Source organism: Loxodonta africana, chromosome 11 (assembly GCF_030014295.1).
Source record: "Loxodonta africana isolate mLoxAfr1 chromosome 11, mLoxAfr1.hap2, whole genome shotgun sequence".
Classification (NCBI taxonomy): domain Eukaryota; kingdom Metazoa; phylum Chordata; class Mammalia; order Proboscidea; family Elephantidae; genus Loxodonta; species Loxodonta africana.
The window spans coordinates 23,268,495-23,292,288 of NC_087352.1; the positions used below are offsets into that span (position 1 = coordinate 23,268,495).

Sequence of the window (23,794 nt, forward strand, 5' to 3'; positions counted from 1 at the left end):
GCTTCCATTGGGTGACTTGACACACCTACGATAAGGCTCACTTCAAATTCAATGATCTGCTTTGGGGTATTTTTTGTAGTCACGTACACATAATTTGGGCGGCATATTTGCCAGTAAGTGCCAGCTGCATTATTTCTTTTCAGGGCTGTGTTTCCCCTGTTCTTTGAGAGTGAGGGTTGCACTCTTGGTTGCACCCTAGTTACACTTAGCCTGAGGAGACCTTGGGGACACCCATATATCTGGTTGTCTACCCAGGGAGTGCGTAGCACTGTCAGGACACCATTTTAGGGAACAGATATCCATTAAAGCCCCTCATTATTGTTGGGCTTTGTCTCTTGTCCTCAGTGTCCAGACAGATGAAAAGACAGTAACAGTAACCGTGTGTCCTCACAGTACGTGCATCATCTCATGCAAGCATCACCATTAGTTTGTGCAATAACATTTGCTTTTTTAACTGATACAGAAACTGTCTTCGAAAGGAAAGGTGATCTGTCTATATTAAATTAGCCACCACATGATAATCTTTGATAGGTGTGGGTGGTTCGTACTCCCAGTTTAATGCTCCTTCCACCCACATCTACCACCTGGGTTTTCAGGTGCTTTATGAGATGGCAGAGCTATGGAAGGTAATGGTGGTTTTCAGCAACAAAGAGACTCGGAGTGCAGAGTGTGAGGATCCTCTACTGAAAGGGCTTTAAGAGCTCTGCTGGGCCAACCAGGTGTAAACCCTCCTGGCCTTAAGTGGCCTTTCCTGAAGGCAAGGCTTTCGGCTGAATGAACACATGCCCTTGTTCCACAGTAAGTCCTACACTGTGTTCGATCTGAATAGTCTCAGCCCAAGGACAGCCTCTCTGTCATGTGTTTTATGCACCCTCTTCTGGGCCCAGAGGAGATGGCTCCATGCTGGAAGCAAACTACCTTTCCCATCTATGTTTAGTCTTTTGCCATTAAGTACGATGCTAGCTGTAGGTTTTTGTAGATGTCTTTTATCTGTTTGTGGAATATCTTTCAATTCCTAGTTTGCTGAGGGCTTTTTAAATTTTAATTATGAACGGATACTGAATTTTCTCTAATGCTTTTTCTGTACCTTCTGATAGGATCGCATGTTTTTTCTTCTTTGGACTATTAATACGGTATCTGGTATTTTAATCTAGAAGCATCCTCATATTCCTGGATATGCCCTACTTGGACATGGTGTAGCATCTTTTTTATTTTATTGTTGGAATCTGATTTGCTAATATTTAGTTGAAGATTTTTGCATCAGTGTTTATGAGGGCATTTGTCTGAAATTATTATTTTTTTGTACTTCCTTTGCTTTTTTCACATCAAAGCATTTTTGGCCTCATAACATGAGTTGGGAAGTAGTCCATCTCCTATTTTCTGGATGAGATTATATAGAATGGGTAGTACAACTTCAAACATTTCAGTAAAACTTAGGTGAAATTTATGGAACTTAAATGTAACCATTGAAAGTGAACAATTAAGTGACATTTAGTACACTCACAATATTGCACGACCATCACCTCTGTCTAGTTCCAAGACATTTGCATCACCCCAAAGTGGTTCTTCACACCCATTCAGTAGTTGCTCTTCATTTGCCTCTCTCCCTGCTGAGGTTTTTGTCTCTGTTTTTCATTTCAAAAATTTATTTAATTTTTATTGTGCTTTAAAAGTTTACAAAGCAAGTTAGCCTCTCATATAAAAATTTATATACACCTTGCTATATACTTCTAATTGCTCTCTCCCTAATGAGACAGCACAGTCCTTCCTCCCACTCTCTCTTTTCGTGTCCATTCCACCAGCTACTGATCCCCTCTGCCCTCTCATCTCCCCTCCAGATAGGAGATGCCAACATAGTCTCATTTGTCTACTTGATCCAAGAAGCTCATTCTTCACCAGCATATTTTCTACCCGATAATCCAGTCCAATCTCAGTCTGAAGAGTTGGCTTTGGGAATGGTTCCTGTCTTGGTCTGACAGAGGTCTGGGGACCACGACCATGGGGTCCTTCCAGTCTCAGTCACACCATTAATTCTGGTCTTTTTACAAGAATTTGGGGTCTGCATCCCACTGCTCTCCTGCTCCCTCAGGGGTTTGCTCTTGTGTTCCCTGTCAGGGCAGTCATCGGTTGTAGCCGGGCACCATCTTGTTGTTCTGGTCTCAGGCTGATGTAGTCTTTGGTTTATGTGGCCCTTTCTGTCTCTTGGGCTCATAATTACCTTGTGACTTCGGTGTTCTTCATTCTTCTTGCTCCAGGTGGATTGAGACCAATTGATGCTTCATAGATGGCCACCTGCTAGCATTTAAGACCCCAGATGCCTCTCTCCAAGGTGGGATGCAGAATGTTTCCTTAGTAGATTTTATAATGCCAATTGACTTAGATGTCCCCTGAAATCATGGTCCCCAAACCCCTGCCCCTGCTACACTGCCCTTCAAAGCATTCAGTTTATTCAGGAGTCTTCTTTGCTTTTGGTTTAGTCCAGTTGTCCTGACCTCTCCTGTACTGTGTGTTGTCTTTCCTTTCACCTAAAATAGCTCTTATCTACTAATTAGTGAATACCACTCTCCTTCCTTCCTTCCCTCCCCACTCTTGTAACCATCAAAGAATATTTTCTTCTCTGTTTAAGCTATTCAGGAGCTCTTATAATAGTGGTCTTACACAATATTTGTCCTTTTGCAACTGATTTCACTCAGCGTAATGCCTTCCAGATTCCTCCATGTTATGAAATGTTTCACAGATTCATCACTGTTCTTTATTGATGCATAGTATTCCATTGTGTGAATATACCATAATTTATTTATCCAATCATCTGTTTATGGGGACCATGGTTGCTTCCAACTTTTTGCTATTGTAAACAGTGCTGCAATTAACGTGGATGTGCATATATCTGTTCACGTAAAGGCTCTTATTTCTCTAGGTTATATTCCAAGGAATGAGATTGCAGGATCGTATGGTAGTTCTATTTCTAGCTTTTTCAGGAAGCACCAAATCAATTTCCAAAGTTGTTGTACGATTTTACATTCCCACCAGCAGTATATAAGTGTTCCAGTCTCTCCACAACCTCTTCAACACTTATTATTTTGTGTTTTTTGCATTAATGCTAGCCTTGTTGAAGTGAGGTGGAATCTCACTGTAGTTTTGATTCGCATTTCTCTAATAGCTAATGAGCTTGAGCGTTTCCTCGTGTATCTGTTCACCACCTGAATGTCTTCTTTAGTGAAGTGCCTGTTCATATTTTTGCCCATTTTTTAATTGGGTTATTTGTCTTTTTGTAGTTGAGTTTTTGCAGTATCATGTAGATTTTAGAGATCAGGTGATGATTGGAAATGTCACAGCTGACACCTCTTTCCCAGTCTGTAGGTAATCTTTTTACTCTTTGGTGAAGTCTTTGGATGAGCATAGGTGTTTGATTTTTAGTAGCTCCCAGTTATCTAGTTTCTTTTCTGCATTGTTAGTAATGTTTTGTATACTGTTTATGCCATGTATTAGGGCTCCTAAGTTGTTCCTATTTTTTCTTCCATGATCTTTATCGTTTTAGATTTTATGTTTAGGTCCTTGATCCATTTTCAGTTAGCTTTTGTGCCTGGTGTGAGGGTATGGGTCTTGTTCCCTTTTTTTTCGCACTTTTTGCAGATGGATATCTACTTATGCCAGACTGTCTTTTCCCCATTTAACTGACTTTGGGCCTTTGTCAAATATCAGCTGGTCAAATGTGGATGGATTTTTGTCTGGATTCTCAATTCTGTTCCATTGGTCTATGTATCTTTTGTTGTACCAGTACCAGATTGTTTTGACTACTGTGGCAGTATAATAGGTTCTAAAATCAGGTAGAGCGAGGCCTCCCACTTTGTTCTTCTTTTTCGGTGATGCTTTACTTACCCGGGGCCTCTTTCCCTTCCATATGAAGTTGGTGATTTGTTTTTCCATCTCATTAAAAAATGTTGTTGGAATTTGGGTCGGAACTGCATTATATCTATAGATAGCTTTTGGTAGGATATACATTTTTTCAATGTTAAGTCTTCCTATCCATGAGCAAGGTATGTTTTTCCACTTATGTAGGTCTCTTTTGGTTTCTTGCAGTAGTGTTTTGTAGTTTTCTTTGTATAAGTCTTTGACATCTCTGGTAAGATTTACTCCTAAGTATTGTATCTTCTTGGGGGCTACTGTAAATGGTATTGATTTGGTGATTTCCTCTTCGATGTTCTTTCTGTTGGTGTACAGAAATCCAGCTGATTTTTGTGTGTTCATCTTGTATCCTGATACTCTGCTGAACTCTTCTATTAGTTTCAGTAGTTTTCTTGAGGATTCCTTAGGGTTTTATATGTATAAGATCATGTCATCTGCACATAGAGATACTTTTACTTCTTCCTTGCCAATCTGGATGCCAGTTATTTCTTTAGCCTAATTGCTGTGGCTAGGACCTCCAGCACAATGTTGAATAAGAGTGGTGATAAAGGGCATCCTTGTCTGGTTTCTGATCTCAAGGGGAATGCTTTCAGACTCTCTCCATTCAGGATGATATTGGCTATTGGCTTTGTATAAATGCCCTTTATTATGTTGAGGAATTTTCCTTCTATTCCTTTTTTGCTGAGAGTTTTTTTTATCATGAATGGGTGTTGAACTTTGTCAAATGCCTTTTCTGCATCAACTGATAAAATAATGTGATTTTTGTCTTTTGTTTTATATGTATGATGGATTACATTAATAGTTTTTCTGATACTAAACCAGCCTTGCATACCTGGTATGAATCCCACTTGGTCATGGTGAATTATTTTTTTGATATGTTGTTGAATTCTATTGGCTAGAACTTTGTTGAGTATTTTTGCATCTACGTTCATGAGGGATATAGGTCTGTAATTTTCCTTTTTTGTGGTATCTTTTCCTGGTTTTGATATCAGGGATATGGTGGCTTCATAGAATGAGTTTGGGAGTATTCTGTCCTTTTCTGTATTCTGAAATACCTTTGGTAGTAGTGGTGCTATCTCTGCTCTAAAGTTTGGTAGAACTCTGCAGTGAAGCCGCCCGGGCCAGGGTTTTTTTTTTTTTATTGGGCGTTTTTTGATTACCTTTTCAATCTCTTATTTTGTTACGGGTCTATTTTTTTGTTCTACCTCTGTTTGTGTTAGTTTAAGTAGGTAGTGTATTTCTAGGAATTGATCCATTTCTTCTAGGTTTTCAAACTCGTTAGAGTACAATTTTTCATAGTAATCTGATATTATTCTTTTAATTTCAGTTGGGTCTGTTGTAGTATCGCCCATCTCATTTCTTATTTGGGTTATTTGCTTCCTCTCCTGTTTTCCTTTGTTGGTTTGGCCAATGGTTTATCAATTTTGTTAGTTTTTTCAAAGAACCAGCTTTTGATCTTGTTAATTCTTTGAATTGTTTTTCTGTTCTCTATTTCATTTAATTCTGCTCTAATTTTTATTACTTGTTTTCTTCTGGTGCCAGAGGGTTTCTTTGGTTGCTCTCTTTCTATTTGTTCAAGTTGTAGGGATAATTCTTTGATTTTAGCCCTTCTTTTTTTGTATGTGTGCATTTATTGATATAAATTGACCTCTGAGCACTGCTTTCACTGGGTCCCAAAGGTTCTGATAGGAAGTGTATTCATTCTCATTGGATTCTATGAATTTCCTTATTCCATCCTTAACGTCTTCTATAACTTAGTCTTTTTTGAGCAGGGTATTATCCAGTTTCCAATATTTGATTTCTTTTCCCTGCTTTTTCTGTTATTGATTTCTACTTTTATGGCCTTATGGTCAGAGAAGATTTTTTTTTTTTTTTAATTTCAATGTTTTAGATTCTGCTAAGGCTTGCTTTATGACCTAATATATGGTCTATTCTAGAGAATGTTCCACGTGCACCTGGAAAGAAAGTATACTTGACTGCAATGGGTGGAGTGTTCTGTATATGATTTATTATAAGGTCAAGTTGGTTGACTGTGGCATTTAGATCTTCCGTGTCTTTATTGAGCTTCTTTCTGGATGTCCTGTCCTTCACTGAAAGTGGTGTGTTGAAGTCTCCTACTATTATTGTGGAGCTGTCTATCTCACTTTTCAGTGCTGTTAGAGTTTATGTGTCTTACAGCCCTGTCATTGGGTGCATAAGTATTTAATATGGTTATATCCTCCTGGTATATTGTCCCTTTAATCTTCCTATAGTGTCCTTCCTTATCCTTTGTGGTAGAATTAACTTTAAAGTCTATTTTGTCAGAAATTAATATTGCCACTCCTGCTCTGTTTTGATTGTTGTTTGCTTGATATATATATATAATTTTTCCATCCTTTGAGTTCGAGTTTGTTTGTATCTCTAAGTCAAAGGTGTATCTCTCGTAGGCAGCATAAAGATGGATCTAGTTTTTTAATCCATTCTGCCATTCTCTGTCTCTTTATTGGTGCATTTACTCCATTTTCATTTGGTGTATTATGGATAGGTATGAATTTAGTGCTATCATTTTGATGTCTTTTTTTGTGTGTTGTTGACAGTTTCTTTTTCCCCACTTAATTTTTTATGCTGTGTAGTTTACGTATTGTCTTTTCCTCTTATTCATTGTTGATTTTGTTTCTGCTGGGTCTCTATTTTTTCCTTGTATTTAATTTTGGTGAGTAGGATTGTTAGTCTACTTTGTGATTACCTTAATATTTACCCCTCTTTTTCTAAGTTTAATCCCAATTTTTATTTCTGTACATCACCTTGTCTTCCTCTTCATATGAAAGATCTATGACTACATGTCTTAGTCCCTCTTTATTGTTTAATTTTGTCTTCTTTTACATAATAACATCGCTTCTTCCCTGTTTTGAGCATTTTTTTTAATCGTGATTTACTTTTGTGATTTTCCTATCCGAGTTGACATCTGATTGCTCTAGCCCAGTGTTCTATTCTTAGGTTGATACCTGATATTATTGATTTTTCTAACCAGAGAACTCCCTTTAGTATTTCTTGTAGTTTTGGTTTGGTTTTTACAAATTCCCTAAACTTCTGTTTATCTGGAAATGTCCTGATTTCACCTTCATATTTGAAAGACAGTTTTTCAGGATATATGATTCTTGGCTGGCATTTTTTTTTCCTTCAATACTTTATATAAGTCATCCCATTGCCTTCTTGCCTGTGTGGTTTCTGCTGAGTAGTCAAAGCTTATTCTTATTGACTTTCCTTTGTAGGTGACTTTTCGTTTATCCCTAGCTGCTCTTAAAATTCTGTCTTTATCTTTGGTTTTGAGAAGTTTGATTATAATATGTCTTGGTGACTTTCTTTTAAAGCCTACCTAATGTGGAGTTTGATGAGCATCTTGGATAGATATCGCTCATCTTTCATGATATCAGGGAATTTTTCTGCAATAAATTTTCAACAATTCTCTCTGTATTTCCTGTTATCCACCCCCCCGCCCCATTCTGGTACTCCAGTCACTCGTAGGTTATTTCTCTTGATAGAGTCCCACATGATTCTTAAGGTTTCTTTATTTTTTTTAATTCTTTTATCGATTTTTCTTCAAATATATTGGTGCCAAGTGCTTTATTTTCAAGTTCACCAGTTCTGCCTTCCAGTTGCTCAGTTCTGCTCCTCTGACTTTGTATTCATTTATCTAATTCTGTAATGTTATTGTTAGTCTTCTGAATTTCTGTCTCTCTAAGGATTCTTGTAGCTTATTAAATTTTTCATTATGTTCTTGAACAACCTTTTAATTTCTTCAACTACTTTATCTGTGTGTTTCTTGGCTTGTTCTGTGTGTTGCCTGATCTCCTTCCTAATTTCATTCCTGATGTCTTGAAGAGTTGTGTATATTAACCTTTTGAATTCTGCATCTGGTAATTATAGGAAGACACCTTCATCCAGAAGATTCATTGATTCGTTGTTTTGAGAACATGTTGATGTGATCATGGTCTATTTCTTTATGTGGCTTGATGTTGACTGTTGCCTCTGAGTCAGCTATAAGTTATTGTATTAGTTTATTTTATGTTTGCTTACTGTATCCTAGCTTCTTGCTTTGTTTTGTTTTGATATGCCCAGATGGGTTGCTTGAGTGAGGTAGCTTGATAATTTTCGCCTTTGGAGCTCTGATGTCCTGTCACCAAATGGCTAGAGCTGTTATCGGATATATCAGTATAGGAGTCCATTCACTTTTCTTGTATCAGTTCAGCTCAGGTGTCCAGGTAGCTGATCAGCAACTGTGCAGTTCACGCTCTGTCCTACAGTCTCAGAGGGACAGGGGTGATTGGTGTAGGTACTGGTATCTGGTTGCAGCAGGCGGTCATGCTCTGAACAAGGCAGGGGGCTGAGAATTGTCCCCCAAGTGTCTCTGAGGAAAACGTGACCCTCTTCCCTAGAGTGTACAGGTGGGTGGGTTCTGCAGATGGACCATGGGCACTCAATGTTTTTGGTTGTAAGGACTGGGAGGTTCCAGCTACCATTGGACCCCTGTCACGGGTGGCTGGGTGACCTGAGTGGAGCCACCAGTCCTTAGGCCCCTGATGTGGGTAGGTGAGGACCTTATTTAATAGGTAAAGTGATGTCAAACATCACTCACCTCTGCACTGCACAGGTGAAACAGTTGTAGTCTGCAAACAAGGGCCTATTCTCCTGAAATAGGTCCACACAAGTACATGCAGCGGGGAGAGGCATTCAAAGACCACAGACTGTTTATGCCTGGACAGGAGCAACTTCTGTCCTAAGCTCCCCTGTTTAGTGGAGCTGGCAATTTATTTTTTCCCACACTTGTGAATTTATTCCTTCTCCAAAGCCGGGAGGATGGGTCCAGGTGCTCAACAGGGCCTATCTCAGGCCCAGGAAAATCAACAGCCACTGAAGCTGGCTTCAGTGTGGGGTGTGCGGTAAACTATATGCAAGTACTTAGCTTTTGCCGAGAGTGCTATTCTTCTCTGTGTCCGGAGGTGTGAGTAGGCTGTGCGGCTGGCTGCTTCTCTCTGAGGAAACTGTGGCCAAAGGCCACCACCAGTTCACCCCAGCTGCTCCCAGGAATGGTGCCTGAGGGATCCCGGCAATTCAGGTACAGCTACTCCTCTCTGCTTCTGAACCATCTCTCCCTCCCCCTTCTGTTCTGTCCATTTTCAAACTTTGCCTTTGATGTTCAGGGCTCCTAGGTTGTCATAAATATAATTGTTTCACTTGTTTTTTCTTGTATTTGTTGTAAGAGGGAATGGCAGGAAGGGCCTGGCTATTCTGCCATCTTGGCCCCGCCTCCTTCCTTTTTTGTCCTCTTTTAATTATGAATTGATATCGAATTTTCTCTAATGCTTTGCTTGCACCTTCTGATATGATCTTGTGTTTTTTCTTCTTTAGACCGTTAATATGGTGTCTGATATTTTAATCCAGAAGCATCCTTGTATTTTGGATATGCCCTACTTGGACATGGTGTAGCATGTTTTTTATTTTATTGTTGGAAGTTGATTTGCTAATATTTGTTTGGAGAATTTTGCATCAGTGTTTATGAGGGTATTTGTCTGAAGTTATTTTTATAATTTTTTTTTGTACTGCCTTTGCTGTTTTCATACCAGAGTATTTTTGGCCTTATAATATGATTTGGGAAGTAGCCTGTCACCTATTTTCTGGATGAGATGTATAGAATTGGTAGTACAACTTCAAAAGTTTTAGTAAAATTAGGTGAAGTTTATGGAACTTAAACCATTGAAAGGGAACAATTAAGTGACTTTTAGTACATTTACAATGTGGTACAACCAACACCTCTGTCTAGTTCCAATACATTTGCATCACCCAAAAAAGGTACTTCACACCCATTCAATAGTTGCTCTTCATTTGCCCCTCTCCCTGCTCCTTGTAACTGCCAATCCGTGTTCTGTGTCTATGGATTTACCTAGTCTGAGTATTTCATGTGAATGAAATTATGCAATATGTGACCATTTTAATTTGAGATGGTAGGAGAAGCAGAGCCCTGGTGTCATAGTGGCTAAGAATTCATCAGTTAACCAAAAGGGTGGCAGTTTGAATCCACCAGCTGCTCCTTGGAAACTCTGTGGGGCAGTTCTACTCTGTCCTATAGGGTTGCTATGTGTTGGAATTGATTTGACAACTTTTTCTTTTCATTTTTTCTTTTTAAGAGGAAGCAATAGGTGGGAGAATAAAAAGAAAACTAATGTCCCCAAAGAAGGGAGTAGTGACAATTGGTGTTCAGTGGTATAATTCTCACCTCCCATGTGGGGATCGGGGTTCAATTCCTGGCCAGTGCACCTCACTCCATCTATTAGTAGTGATTTGTGTGTTTCTATGATGCTGAACAGGTTTCAGCAGCATTTCCAGACTGTGACGGAACAGATTTGGTTACCTACTTTTGAGAATCAACCAGTGAAAATGCTCTGGATCACAACAGTCTGATCAACAAATAATCATGAGGATGTCACAGGACCAGGCATTGTTTGTTTGGCTGTGCATGGGGTCACCTTGAGTTGGGACTGACTTGATGACAGCTAACAACAACAATAGTAAACCTAATATTATAGAGAGATGAGAGATAAACAGTTTATCTCTCATTTCTTTGGTAATAATAATTTTTCTAAATTGTGGTTGTATATATATGGAAACCCTGGTGGTGTAGTGCTTAAGAACTATGGCTGCTAACCAAAAGGCTGGCAGTTCGAACCTACCAGGCGCTCCTTGGAAACTCCATGGGACAGTTCTACTGTGTATTATAGGGTTGCTCTGAGTAGAAATTGACTAGACGGCAATGGGTCTTTTGGTGTATATATATATATACATGTAAAACAAACACTTGCCATTCCAACCATTTTTATGTGTACAACTCAGTGACATTAATTACATTCACCATGTTGTGTAGCCATCACCACTAGGAAAATGATCTTTTAATAGCAGAGTTTTTCTAAAATATTTATTCCAAATATAGAACTTTTACATTAACAGACATATGAATTTCAAAAGATTTAATCAGACAAATGAATGTAAGATTTTATACTCACTTTTAAAAGTTCAACTTTGGAGTTTTTTCTGTGTTGATAAATGGGGCTACTACAGTAAGCAAAAATTTAAATTTAGGTTATTTTTCACTTGGATTCCATTAATATAGAAAAAATAGATTAAAAAGAGCACCAGAAGAAAAACAGAAGAAGAAAGATGAAAAGTTAAAAAAAAAAAAACCAACAACGGAAGAAGAGGAAGAATAAGAGGAGAAGGAGGAGGAGGAAGAAGAGAAAGAAGCCAAGGAGAAGCAGAAAAGGAAGAGGAGGAGAAGAAATAAGGAGAAGAGGGAGAAGAGGAAGGAGCAGAGGAGAAGGAGGATGAGGGGGGAGGAGTTGTGGAAGAGGAAGAACAGGAGGAAGAAAACAGGAGGAGAATGGGAAGAGAAGGAAAAGAGACAGAGGAGAAAAAACTCATCTAAGGAGAGACATTGCATGTAATGAGGAGAAGGGAAGGGGATAAACAGTCTGAGATGTAAGAGAGGACTGCAATTAACCTTGTGAGGTTTTCCGTGAATGGAACCAAGCATTTTATGGCCCCTTTCCCCTAGTGTCCTCCAAGTAGATTTCTTGGTCTCCAGGAAGCATTCCCTGGATCTTTTTGAAGGCCTGTCTTATTGCAGAGCCCCACAGAAATCCCATAAATACTTGATCTTGTCTATATTTCAGCCCCATGCTTGGCAATGGCCACCATTTGGGGCTTGTCCAGGGTCCATTTTGTTGAACCCCTCCATTCACTCCAGCTGAGTTCAGACAAGTTTCTTTAGCCTTCCTGCTGTGGCCCCTCACAGCTCCACAAGGTCTCAGCCAGCAATGCCAACAGAGCCATGAAGATCAACCCTGCCACACCCATCCTGATGAAACTCTCCCCACTGTAATCGTAGAGAATGAGGGCTAGGGGAGAATTCAGAGATCTTTACACATAGGTCATGACCATCCCTCCCCAGGAACTCCAAAATGGAGTCCATTTTCCTTTCCCATCTTGCCAAAATTCTGCCTGTCCAGACTCGTTCCCCCTTCCCCTTTGTCCTGTTTCGTCATGAGCCCTTATGAAGAATCCATGGTTGGTGAACTCTGTTTACCCTGGTGGCACAGTGGTTAAGCACTTGGCTGCTAACCAAAAGGTCGGAGGTTGAAACCCACCAGCTGCTCTGTGGGAGAAAGATGTGGCAATGGCTTCTGTAAAGAACTATAGTCTTGGAAACCCTATGGAAAGTTCTACTCTGTTCTGTAGGGTTACTACGAGTCTGAATTGACTTGATGGCAACAGGCTGGGTTTTGGTTTTTTCATTCTAAAAGATTTTGCTTGAGCCTTTCTGGTTCCTTCCTAATGAAAGTTCCTCAAAATCTCTGCAACACGGCACCCTCATTCTCCCTACACCTACTCTACCTCACACAGCCAGGTGTAAGCGCCTCTCCTTGTCCTGGAGAGTGAGCCCTCTTGTTGCCTGGAAGCAGGTGAGGAGGGGAAATTGAGAAAAACTCAGTTCAAATTCAGCTCCACTGAGATGTGGCTTTTCACCTGTAATCCTTGCTCATGGAAACTCACTTTCCTCATTAGTTACATAGAGTGCAGTAGTCCACTTTCCTCTCAAGTTTGTTCTGGGGATCCAATGAGATCTTGGTACTAATCTTAGTCTGTTTCCCTTATGTATATTTCGACTTCTCTCTCCATTCCGCCAAAAATTGAGACCAAAGCAAACCCCTCCTCCAGAGTGAAGGTGTTGGAGACATTCAAAAGCTCAGGAGTTGTCCTATCTGGATGACATTTGAAAGAGTGAAATAGGGAGTGAATCTAGCTAATGACCAGCAGGAGGATTCCCTGACAAAAGGATGAACTAGTCCCACTCAAGGAGCCCTGAGATGTTGTCTTATTTCCTTTCTTTCATTGTGAGTTTTTAACCAGTTGTGTCCCCTTCCTATGAGCACTGAGTTCCTGCTACCTTACTGGTCTGGAATGTGGCTTGATAACTGCCCGGATGGCGTTCCCAGAAGCTCCTGGAACTAGGAACACAGAAAGGACGAGGAGTTGGAATCTGCTGATAGTCATAGCCCAGCCTTCCCCTGATCGTGAAACCTCTGGTTTACTTTCTTTCTGCAGATTAATCAGGATTTTGGTTTCTCCTGAAGTGACGACCTCATCCTTGAATTTTACTTTTCCCATGGTCAGGCGTGGTTGCAATTCCACATTGCAGACTGAGTTTATACACTTTTCCTCGAACTCAGGGATCTTTTTTTTTTTTAAGTTGTATTTTAAGTGAAAGTTTATAGTTCAAATTATTTTCTCATACAAAAATTTATATACACTTTTTTTTTTTTTATGTGACCCTATTTGCTATCTGTATAATATGACAGCACACTCCTCCTTTCCACCCTGGATTTCCCAGGTCCATTCAACCAGCTTCTGTCCTTTTTGCCTTCTCATCTTGAGTCCAGGCAGGAACTCTCCATTTAGTCTCATGTATCTACTTGATCTAAGAAGTACTCTCTTCATGAGTATCATTTTATGTCCTATAGTCCAGTCTAATCTTTGTCTGAAGAGTTGGCCTCAGGAATGGTTTCGGTCCTGGGCTGACAGAGAGTCTGAGGCTATGTCTTCCAGAGTCCCTCCAGTTTCAGTCAGACCATTAAGTCTGTTTTTTTTTTTTTTAACTAGAATTTGAGTTCCGCATCCCACTTTTCTCCTGCCCCATCAGGAACTCTCTGTTGCGTTCCTTGTCATGGCGGTCATTGGTGGTAGCCGGGCACGATCTAATTCTTCTGGTCTCAGGCTGATGGAGTTTCTGGTTTATGTAGCCCTTTCTGTCTCTTGGGCTAATAGTTGCCTTATGTCTTTGGTGTTCTTCATTCTCCTTTGCTCCAGGTGAGTTGGGACCAATTCTTGTATCTTAGAAGGCCTTTCCCTAGCTTTTAAGATCCCAGACACCACTCACCGAAATAGGATGCAGAACATTTTCTTAATAAACTTTGTTATCCTAATTGACCTAGATGTCCCCTGAAACCATGGTCCCCAGACCCCCACCTCTGCTACTCTGTCCCTCAAAGTGGTTGTATTCAGGAAACTTCTTAGTTTTTGGTTTAGTCCAGTTGTGCTGATTTCTCCTCTATAGTGTGTTGTCCTTCTATTCACCTAAGACAATTCTTGTCTACTATCTATTTAGTTAATTCTCCTCTCCCTCCCTCCCCACCCTTGTAACCATCAAAGAATGTTTTCTTCTGCATTTAAACTATTTCTTGAGTTCTTAGAATCGTGGTCTTATACAGGATTTGTCCTTTTGCTACTGACTAATTTCACTCAGCATAACACCTTCCAGATTCATCCATGTTATCGGATGTTTTGCAGATTTGTCATTGTTCTTTATTTTTGTGTAGTATTCCATTGTGTGAGTATACCACAATTTGTTTATCCATGCGTCCATTGCTGGGCACCTAGGTTGTTTCCATCTTTTTGGTACTGTGTACAGCGCTGCAGTGAACATGGGTGTGCATATATCTATTCGTGTCATGGTGCTTATTTCTCTAGAATGTATTTTATGGAGTGCAATTGCTGGACTGTATGGTACTTTTATTTCTAGCTTTTTAAGGAAGTGCCAAATTGATTTCCAAAGTGGTTGTACCATTCTACATTTTCACCAGCTACATATAAGTGTTCCAATCTTTCCACAATCTCTCCAACATTTATTATTTTGTATTTTTTGGATTAATGCTAGCCTTGGGAAAAAAAAAAAAATTTTTTTTTGTTGTTGGGGCAAGGTGGTATCTCATGGTAGTTTTGATTTGCATTTCTCTCATGGCTAATGATTGTGAGCATTTCCTCATGTATCTGGTAGCTGCCTGAATATCTTCTTAGATGAAGTGCCTGTTCATATCCTCTGTCCGTTTTTTAAATTGGGTTGTCTTTTTTTGTTGATGTTTTGCAGTATCTTGTAGATTTGAGAGAGTAAACATTGATTGGATTTGTCGTAGCCAAAAATTTTTCCCAGTCTGTAGGTTGTCTTTTTACTTTTTGATGAAGTCTTTTGGTGAGCCCAAGTGTTTGATTTTTATGAGCTCCCAGTTGTCTAGTTTTTCTTCTGGTGTTTGTGCATTGTTAGTAATGTTTTGTGTTGTCTTTATGCCATGTATTAGGGCTCCTAGCGTTGCCCTGGAATTCAGGGATCTTGAATGTGAACTCTTGACTGCCCACAAAATTGAGAATCCTGTGCTAAGTCCACACACATCACCTGGGGATAGAGTCCCCACTTACTCAGGAGATGTGAACATTTGACTAGTGTGAGGCTATGGGATCCCCATTTTTTGTGGCATCAGGAAACATTCAATGTATTGACTGTTCATTATCTGGAGAGGGTACATGCTCACCTCTTCAGTTACAATGGCTTCTTAACTCTGGGGAGTAGGCTGTGAGGAGCTCTTTGCTTCAGCCTAATCATTTGGAGTGACAGTGACAGACAATGGAGTCTTGAATATTAACAAGAGGAAATGAGTAAAGTTTTCTGAGCACGTCTTTTAATTCTTCCTCACAAACATTCTGCTGATGTTTATGTAAGCATCTAGAAATTTGTCCATTTCCTCTAGGTTTTCAAATTTGTTGGAGTACAATTTTTCATAGTATTCTTTTATGATTCTTTTAATTTCAGTTGGATCTGTTGTGATATTGCCCATCTCATTTCTTATTTGGGTTATTTGCTTCCTCTCCTGTTTTTCTTTTGTCAGTTTGGCCGATGGTCTGACAGTTTTGTTGATCTTTTCGAAGAACCAACTTTTGGTCTTGTTTACTCTTTCAATTGTTTTTCTATTCTCTATTTTCTTTCTGCTCAAATTTTTATTATTTGCTTTCTTCTGGTACCTGAGGGCTTCTTTTGCTGCTCTCTTTCTATTTGTTCGAGTTGTAGGGTATCTTAGTCATCTAGTGCAGCTGTAAGAGAAATTTCAGAAGTGGATGCCTTTAACAAACAGAAGTTTATATCTCACAGTCCAGTAGGCTAAAAGTCCAAATTCAGGGCTTCAGTTCCAGGGGAAGGCTTTCTATGCTGACTCTGGGGGAAGGTGCTTTTCATCAATCTTCCCCTGGACTAGGAGCTTCTTTGTGCAGGAACCCCTGGTCCAAAGGGCATGTTCTGCTCCTGGTGCTACTTTCTTGGAGGTATGAAGTCCCCTGTGTCTCTGCTGGCTTCTCTCTTTTATAAATCAAAAGGATTGTCTCAAGACACAATCCAATGTTGTAGATTGAGTCCTGCCTCATTAACATAACTGCCTCCTGTCCTACCTCATTCAATCATAGAGGTAGGATTTATAACACATAGGAATATCACATCAGATTACAAAGTGGTGGACAATCACAGAACACTGGGAATCATGGGCTAGCCAGATAGGTACATATAATTTTGGGGGATCACAATTCAGTCCATGACATAGGGTTAATATTTTGATTTTGGCCCTTTATTCTTTTTGCATGTCTGCATTTATTGGTATAAATTGACCTCTAAGCTCTGCTTTTGCTGTGTCCCAAAAGTTCCTGTGAGATGTGTTTTCATTCTCGTTTGTTTCTATGAATTTCTTTATTCCATCCTTGATTTCTTCTATAACCCAGTAGTTTTTAAGCAAGGTGTTGTTCACTTGGCAGGTATTTGATTTTTTTTTTCCCCTTCCTGTTTCTGTTATTGATTTCTACTTTTATGGCATTATGGTCAGAAAAGATGTTTTGTAATATTTTGATGTTTTGGATTCTTGTCATTGATTGAATTATGTCCCCCCAAAAATGTGTATATTAATTTTGCTGGGCCATGATTCTCAGTATTGTGTGGTTGTCCTCCATTTTGTAATTGTAATTTTATGTTGAAGAGGATTAGGATAGAATTATAACACCCTTTCTAAGGTCACATTCCTGATTTAATGTAAAGGGAGTTTCCCTTGAGTGTGGCCTGCACCACCTTTTATCTTACAAGGGATAAAAAGAAAGGGAAGCAAGCAGACAGTTGGGACCTCATACCACCAAGAAAGAAGCACATGGAGCACAGCGCTTCCTTTGGACCGGGGTTCCTGCATGGAGAAACTCCTAGTCCGGGGGAAGATTGACAACAAGGGCCTTCCTCCAGAGCCGACAGAGAAAGCCTTCCCCTGGAGTTGCTGCCCTAAATTTGAACTTCTAGCCTATTAGAATGTGAGAAAATAAATTTCTTTTTGTTAAAGCCATCCACTTGTGGTATTTCTGTTTTAGTAGCACTAGAAGAGTAAGACAATTCTACTAAGGCTTTCTTTGTGGCCTAAAATGTGGTCTATTCTGGAGAATGTTTCCAAGTGCCTTGGAAAAGAAAGTATACTTAGCTGGTTTTGGGTGGAGCATTCCGTATATGTCTATGAGGTCAAGTCGGTTGACTGTGGCATTTAGATCGTCACTGTCTTTATTGAGCTTCCTTCTGGATATTCTGTCCTTCACCGAAAGTGGTGTACTAAAGTCTCCTACTATTATTGTGGAGCTGTGTGTTTCTCTTTTCAGTGCTATTAGTTTGTTTTATGTATTTTGGAGCCCTGTCATTGGCTGTGTATATACTTATGGTTATGTACTCCTGGTGTATTGACCTTTTAATCATTATGTGGTGTCCTTTCTCGTCCTTTGTGGTGGATTTTACTTTCAAGTCTATTTTGTTAGAGATTAATATTGCCACTTCTGCTCTTTTTTGGTTGTTGTTTGCTTGATATTTTTTTTCCATGCTTTGACTTTTAGTTTGTGTCTTTGAATCTAAGATGTATCTCTTGTAGGCAGCATATAGATGGATAGTGTTTTTTTTGTTTTTTTTTTTTATAAGTTTAGTGCTGTCATTTTGATGTATTTTTTTTGTGGTGTTGAAAGTTTCTTTGTTCCACTTAATTTTCTGAGTTGTTTTTCTTCATGTATTTTCTTTTCATTTTTTTATTATGTGTTTGCTGAGTCTTTATGTTTTTTTCTTCTTTTTTATTTTGATGGGTAGGTTTGTTAACTTCTTTTGTGGTTTCCTTAAAATTTCCCTTTATTTTTCTAAGTTTAAACTGATCGTTTAGTTCTCAGTATCTCCTTAACTTCCTCTCCATATAGGATTTCTATGGTTACACTGTTTGTTTCCTCTTTTTTTGTTTTGACATTGTCATTGTATACATATTGATGTCTCTGTTTCCCTATTTTCAGTCTTTTAGCTTTAACTTATTTTAGCAACTTTCCTACCTGGGTTGATAACTGGTTGATCTGTCCTGTGTTCTAGTCTTGGATTGTTGTCTGATATTGTTGGTTCTCTATCCAAAGGACTCCCTTCAATATGTCTTGTAATTTTGGTTTGGTTTTTACAAATCCCCTTATTTTATATGGAAGCAACCTAATTTTGCCATCAAATTTGAGAGACAGTGTGTGGTGTAGACTCTCACCTACAGTCCTAGACGGGCAGGGCTATATAGGGGTATTTAGAGCAGGCAGCGGTATCTGACTGCAGTAGGGTGCAATGTGTGGAGCAAGGTAGGAGTCTGACAACTGCCCTTGGGTGCCTGGGTAGAGGACATGTCCCTGTCCCTTACAGTGCATATTGGGGGGCTATTGCATCTGGTCCTTGGGCACCAGGTGCTATTGGCTGGAGGGACTGAAGGCACTACTTATTCTCAGGCCTCCGTTGTGGGTGGCTAGATGGAGTGGGTGGTATGGCCAACCCTCAGGCCCCTGGTGTGGGTAGGTGAGGGCCTTGCTTAAGTGGCAGGGTGGCATCAACTGTCATGAATCTGCAGCTCTCCCTTGGCTGCTGCAGTTGAAAATGGGCTTCAAATACAAGCCCTGCTGTTTTATGCTAATGAGGGCATGTGGTGTTGAATTGGCCCACACAGGTCTAGGCAGGGGTGAAGGATGCTGCATGTATATAGACTCCTCATACCATTGGCTGGGCAAAGGGGTAGGGCCTCCTGGCTGGCCTTGAATTCCTGGCTTAGGGGGCTTGTTTTTTTAAAGCTGGAAGACTGGTGTGGTCACAGATAGCCCTGAGTTCCTGGCTTAGGTAGCGTGGCAGTTGTTGAATACTGCCGGACTGGTGTTGGAGTAGAGTAGGGTAGGGGGCAGGCAAGGGGAAGGAAACACTTTTCTGCTGTTAAACTCTAGGGGGAGGGATATTTTGCCCCTGTATGGTAGATTAGACCCTTGCACTTAACCTTCCCAGGTCCAGCCCCCCCTTCCTCCTGGCTCCAGAGGCATCTGCAGACTTGTCACTACCCGGCCTCACCTGATATGATGAGATGCATCCTGAATGCGATCCCCCAAATATGCATGAAGAAGAGGGGACCACTTCCCACCCAGCTCTTGAGTGGCATGTATCACTGCTTGGGGGTTTTCATCTTCAGGGATCTTCTGGTGAGGATCAGTGAGGGGAGACTGGTCTTCTCCATTCCACTCTTGCCCTCCTTCGGTCAATTTTTCATACTGTTGGCAGAGTAATTCTTGAAATATTTAAATCAGATATATTCAGGCCCATGCTGACATAAAACCTAAGACTGCAGAATCTGGTCACTTCCTGTAGTTCTGGCCTCTTATCCTAATACTCTCTTTTTGTCTCCAACCACATGATCCATCATCCTCACTAAGTTTTTCCTGTCTCAGAACCTTGGCACTTGCTGTTTCCTCTGCCTGGGTGTGCTCCTCTATTAACTACTTGTATGTTTCTCTTCATTCAGGTCTCACCTCAAATGCCACCTTCTCAGCAAACCCTTCACTTAAATTCAGATTGTTGTTGTTATGTTGTTAGGTGCCGTTGAGTTGATCCAACTCATAGTGACATTATGTACAACAGAATGAAACACTGCCTGGTCCTGCGCCATCCTCACAATCGCTGTTATGCTTGGACCCATTGTTGCAGCCACTGTGTTAATCCATCTCATTGAAGGCCTTCCTCTTTTTAAATGGCCCTTTACTTTTTTTTTTTTTTTTTACTTTACTGAGCATGATGTCCTTCTCCAGAGGCTGACCCCTCTTGATAACATGTCCAAAATATGTGAGACATAGTCTCATCATCTTTGCCTCTAAGAAGCATTCTGGCTGTATTTCTTCTAAGACAGATTTGTTTGTACTTCTGGCAGTCCAGGGCATATAGAATATTCTTTGCCAACACCACAATTCAAAAGTGTCAATTCTTCTTCCTTATTCTTAGTCCAGCTTTCACTTGCATATGAGGCGATTGAACACACCTTGGCTTGGGTCAGGAGCACCTTAGTCTTCAAGATGCCATCTTTGCTTTTTAACACTTTATTACCTGATTAGGGTCCATGCCCTGGAGCAGCTGAGCCAATGAAATATACTACAATTCAGAAAGAGTGAGAAAGTTTATTAAGGAGATATATACATCACCGGGGACCCAGCAGCAATACAGGCTGTCTCTATGGAGTCCCAAAGAGCAGTTTTACATTAGAGCTTATATAGAATCTTACAAGGGTTAGAAGTGTCTTTGTAGTCCCCTGCCATGCATTTCTTTATTAGGCTAAAGACGTACATATCTGATACCTGGGCTCCAACTTTCCTGTGGGGGTTGTAGGCCACAGGTGGTTGGACATAACAAAAGGTTATTTGCATCGGTTTAAAACAAAGAACAAAGTCATTAACATTTGGTCAAAGCAAAGTCATTAACAGAGGCATGTGAAGGAGGAGGCAGGCAGAGGGAGCAGAAGAACTTACAGGTTCATCACCATATGTCAAGCTCTCAGTCACCCACTTTGAAAAAGGAGAAAACATGCTGGGGAGTATTGGGGTCACATATTCCCCCCTTTGCAACGTGGGTGACCATATTCACCTATCCCAAATTTCTACCTATTCTTTATAGATCACAGTGTTTCAGCCGAAAGCACCTTCTGCCAGCGACAGATTTGAGCCATCTATTGGACAGAGAATGTAATCTCACATATAAGCATAAATTGGAGATGGTAAGAGATTAACGGGCCTATAATAACCAATCTAATTTCACTAATAAATAAGATTTTTAGCCAGGTAAAATCTAGCAGTCAAGAAAAAACCTTTTTTGCGGGGGGGAGCGGTTTATAACAACCAATCTAATTTCACTAATAAATAAGATTTTTAGCCAGGTAAAATCTAGCAGTCAAGAAAAATCAAATCTTTCATGAATCTTGTAACAGTTCCCAGCTATAAATATCAGAATATTAACTCTGTGTGCAAGAGTACGAACCTTGATGAGACAGGACTTGAGGGCCGAGTTAGGCATGTAATCCTCTGCCCAGAGAGGGCAGACAGAAATTAGTAATGTTTGACACTTCTCCAGTGATATAGACCTAGAAATTTTTATCTTCTAACGAGGGGTTGGGGGACACATGAAACAGAGAAAATACATTTTCTGTAGTGTTTTAGTATTAAAATAAGAGAGAATATATTTTCCAGTTTACCTTATAAGCTGTGATTAAGATCTTTAGTCTTTGAAAACATTGATTATTTGCTCTGGAATCTGTCTCACGATTGTTCCTTTGTAGAAAAACAAATTCCATTGTCAAAAAACAAGGTAATCAAGATTTTTTGTTGCTGATTAAACCATGTTTCTCTCTGAGGTGACAGAAACAATGAGCGATACTATCAGGACCTGAGATAATTGAACAAAACCCGGACCCATCTTGTGACCGTAACCAGGATGGAGCAAAGAGGCCCGCAACACGTCAACAATAAGTCACTTTGTCATTATGTCTCCATCAAGGAAGAATCAACATTCCTGGAAATTTCTAAACCCTGGCCCTCTCCCTGTAAAACCCTCTTGTAGCCCTCTTGGGGCAGACAGAATCTGAGGGAAGTTTTGCCCCCTCTGTCTCTTGAACACGGTGTTCAATAAAGCCCTCTTGCTGCTTACCTCCTCCTGCTTCACTACTGGCTTTCACGGCAGGCGGCTCGAATCTGCAATTTACAGCAACATGTTTTTCTCAGGGACAAAGATTCTCTGGGGAAAAATCTCTCTGGCCCCTAATAGTAATCCCATCCAAGCTAGCATTAAAAACATTTGTACTTTTTAACCCTAGAAAGTCTTAACTTCAGTCCATCGATGGGTTGGCCTTTTCACTCCTTTTGTCACTGTAGACTGGGCAGGGCTTGACTTGGAATGATAGATCCATGGTTTGACTCCTGCAAGCATTATGACTGTGTCAGTGCTGAGTGGTGCAGTGAAGGATCCAGTCCACTTAGGCTGTAACAGGAGGTCTTTCTACTTCCAGAGGAGCACCTGGTCACAGTTATCTTGAGAAGGAACTTCTGCCCAATGTAACTGGGAAACAATTTTGGTTAGAGAAAGCAAATATTTAAACATCATTACATTAGAGGGCTGGATGGAGGGTTGCGAGGAGAGTTGGTTGAGACAATATGGTCTCTCATAAAGTATCTCAAAAAGACTGATTTTAAGCTTTCCCCAGGGTACACTACGGACTCAGAGGAGGGCCAGTGGCAAAACATCTGTCTAGGGCACAGTTTTTACAAAGTGTCGTTTTGTGGTCTGATTCATTCTTTTACCCTTTTCCAATAGATTGAGGTCTCCATGTTGTGTGGAGTTTTCACTTTATTCTTAAAGCAGTTGAAACCTGTTGTACTTCTCTCTAGCTGTCTTGGTCCAGCAGGGAAAAGTCTCTACCCATCCTGAAAAAGAATCTATACACATCAGTAAATATTTCATCCGATGTTTAGTTCTGAACACTTCACAAAAGTTAAATTTGATTTCTCTCAAAAGCTGTGTTTGATGTACTGTTAGCTGACTGGCGGTGCGCCACAAATGTCCTTTTTGTTCCAATACTACAGTCACTGGATGAGGGACAAACACAATAGTATCATGTCCCAAAGTAAATTTGTTAGCCTCTTCAACAATAATGTTAGCTGTGGCAACTGCTCGGAGCAGGCTGGCCAGCCTTTTGAGCCAGTGTCCAGATTTTTGGAGAAACAGGCGACAGGGTGTCTCCATGATCCCAAGAACTGGGTTAATACTCTTCTTCTTTTATTTATATAATTTAAAGGATATTTGATAATCTGGCAGCCCCAGGGCAGGGGCTTTTATCGACTGGGACTTTTAAATCACAAAAGGCTCGTTGACACTCAGAGATCCATTTGAAAGGATCTCTCTCTGCCCCCTGAGTAGCCTGATTGAGGTTAGCTTCTAACTTTCTTAAAGACAGTCGGTCCAAAAAGTTTAAGACAGTCGCAGTATTTGTAAGAGCATTTCTCAGACTTGTTCCCTATCAGGAGGTCCACATATTGCAGGAATATTCCTCAGCTAAAGGGAGGTAATAGCTCTAGATCTCAGGCCAGTGCTGTTCCAAAATTAGTGGGGAGTTCTTAAACCTTTGAGGTAGCACAGTCTAACAGAGCTTTTTCTTTCTTATGCCCCCTTCCCATTCAAAAGCAAAGATTAGCTGACTCTCGGAAGTCAGCAGGATAAATCCAAAGCAGTAAACTGAGTACTGGAAGGTGGAAGGGCTGATAGTAGGGCATGTAGGTTTAGGAGTACTGGGTATAAGGTCTTCACAACTTCATTAACAGCCCACAAATCGTGAACAAAATGGTACTCACCAGTTGATGTCTTCTTCACTGGAAGAACAGGAGCTTTGAGTGAGGATTGGCACTCCCGCAACGGTCCTCACTCTAGGTATCCAGTGGTCAGTCTCTGCAACCCCAAGCGAGCAGAGCCTCAATTTGTTTAATCCGAGGAGGCATGACGTTGAGTAATCGCTCCACTGTCAAAGGGAGGACAGTCTGAGCTCGTCCTGGCCAGCCACTGGCCCAAACCCACGGGGTCACAGGATCGACCACTCTTTGAACTGTGGGATAGCACTGTTTGGGTGAGTGCTGAGAGCTGTTTCCACATTCCAGGTATTCCCTGGTG

At 40.4% G+C, this 23,794-nt stretch overlaps 2 protein-coding genes across 2 annotated transcripts in view; one reads left to right on the forward strand and one right to left on the reverse strand.

Annotated features, from left to right (window-relative positions):
• Nucleotides 1-23,794, forward strand: part of LOC100663018 (small ribosomal subunit protein uS4-like) — a 107,504-nt gene that overhangs the window by 62,355 nt on the left and 21,355 nt on the right. The window contains exons 7-8 of the mRNA XM_064293384.1: nucleotides 20,759-20,858; nucleotides 21,492-23,794. The exon at nucleotides 21,492-23,794 is cut by the window's right edge and continues 7,598 nt beyond it. Of these exons, the coding sequence (XP_064149454.1) occupies nucleotides 20,759-20,858; nucleotides 21,492-21,527 (136 nt within the window). The 3' untranslated portion in view covers nucleotides 21,528-23,794. The remainder of the gene's footprint in view (nucleotides 1-20,758; nucleotides 20,859-21,491) is intronic.
• The window catches only part of LOC135232684 (leukocyte immunoglobulin-like receptor subfamily B member 1), a 16,403-nt gene continuing 10,287 nt past the window's right edge, over nucleotides 17,679-23,794 (reverse strand). The window contains exon 3 of the mRNA XM_064293182.1: nucleotides 17,679-23,794. This exon is cut by the window's right edge and continues 7,716 nt beyond it. The gene's annotated coding sequence lies outside the window, so the exon portion shown is untranslated.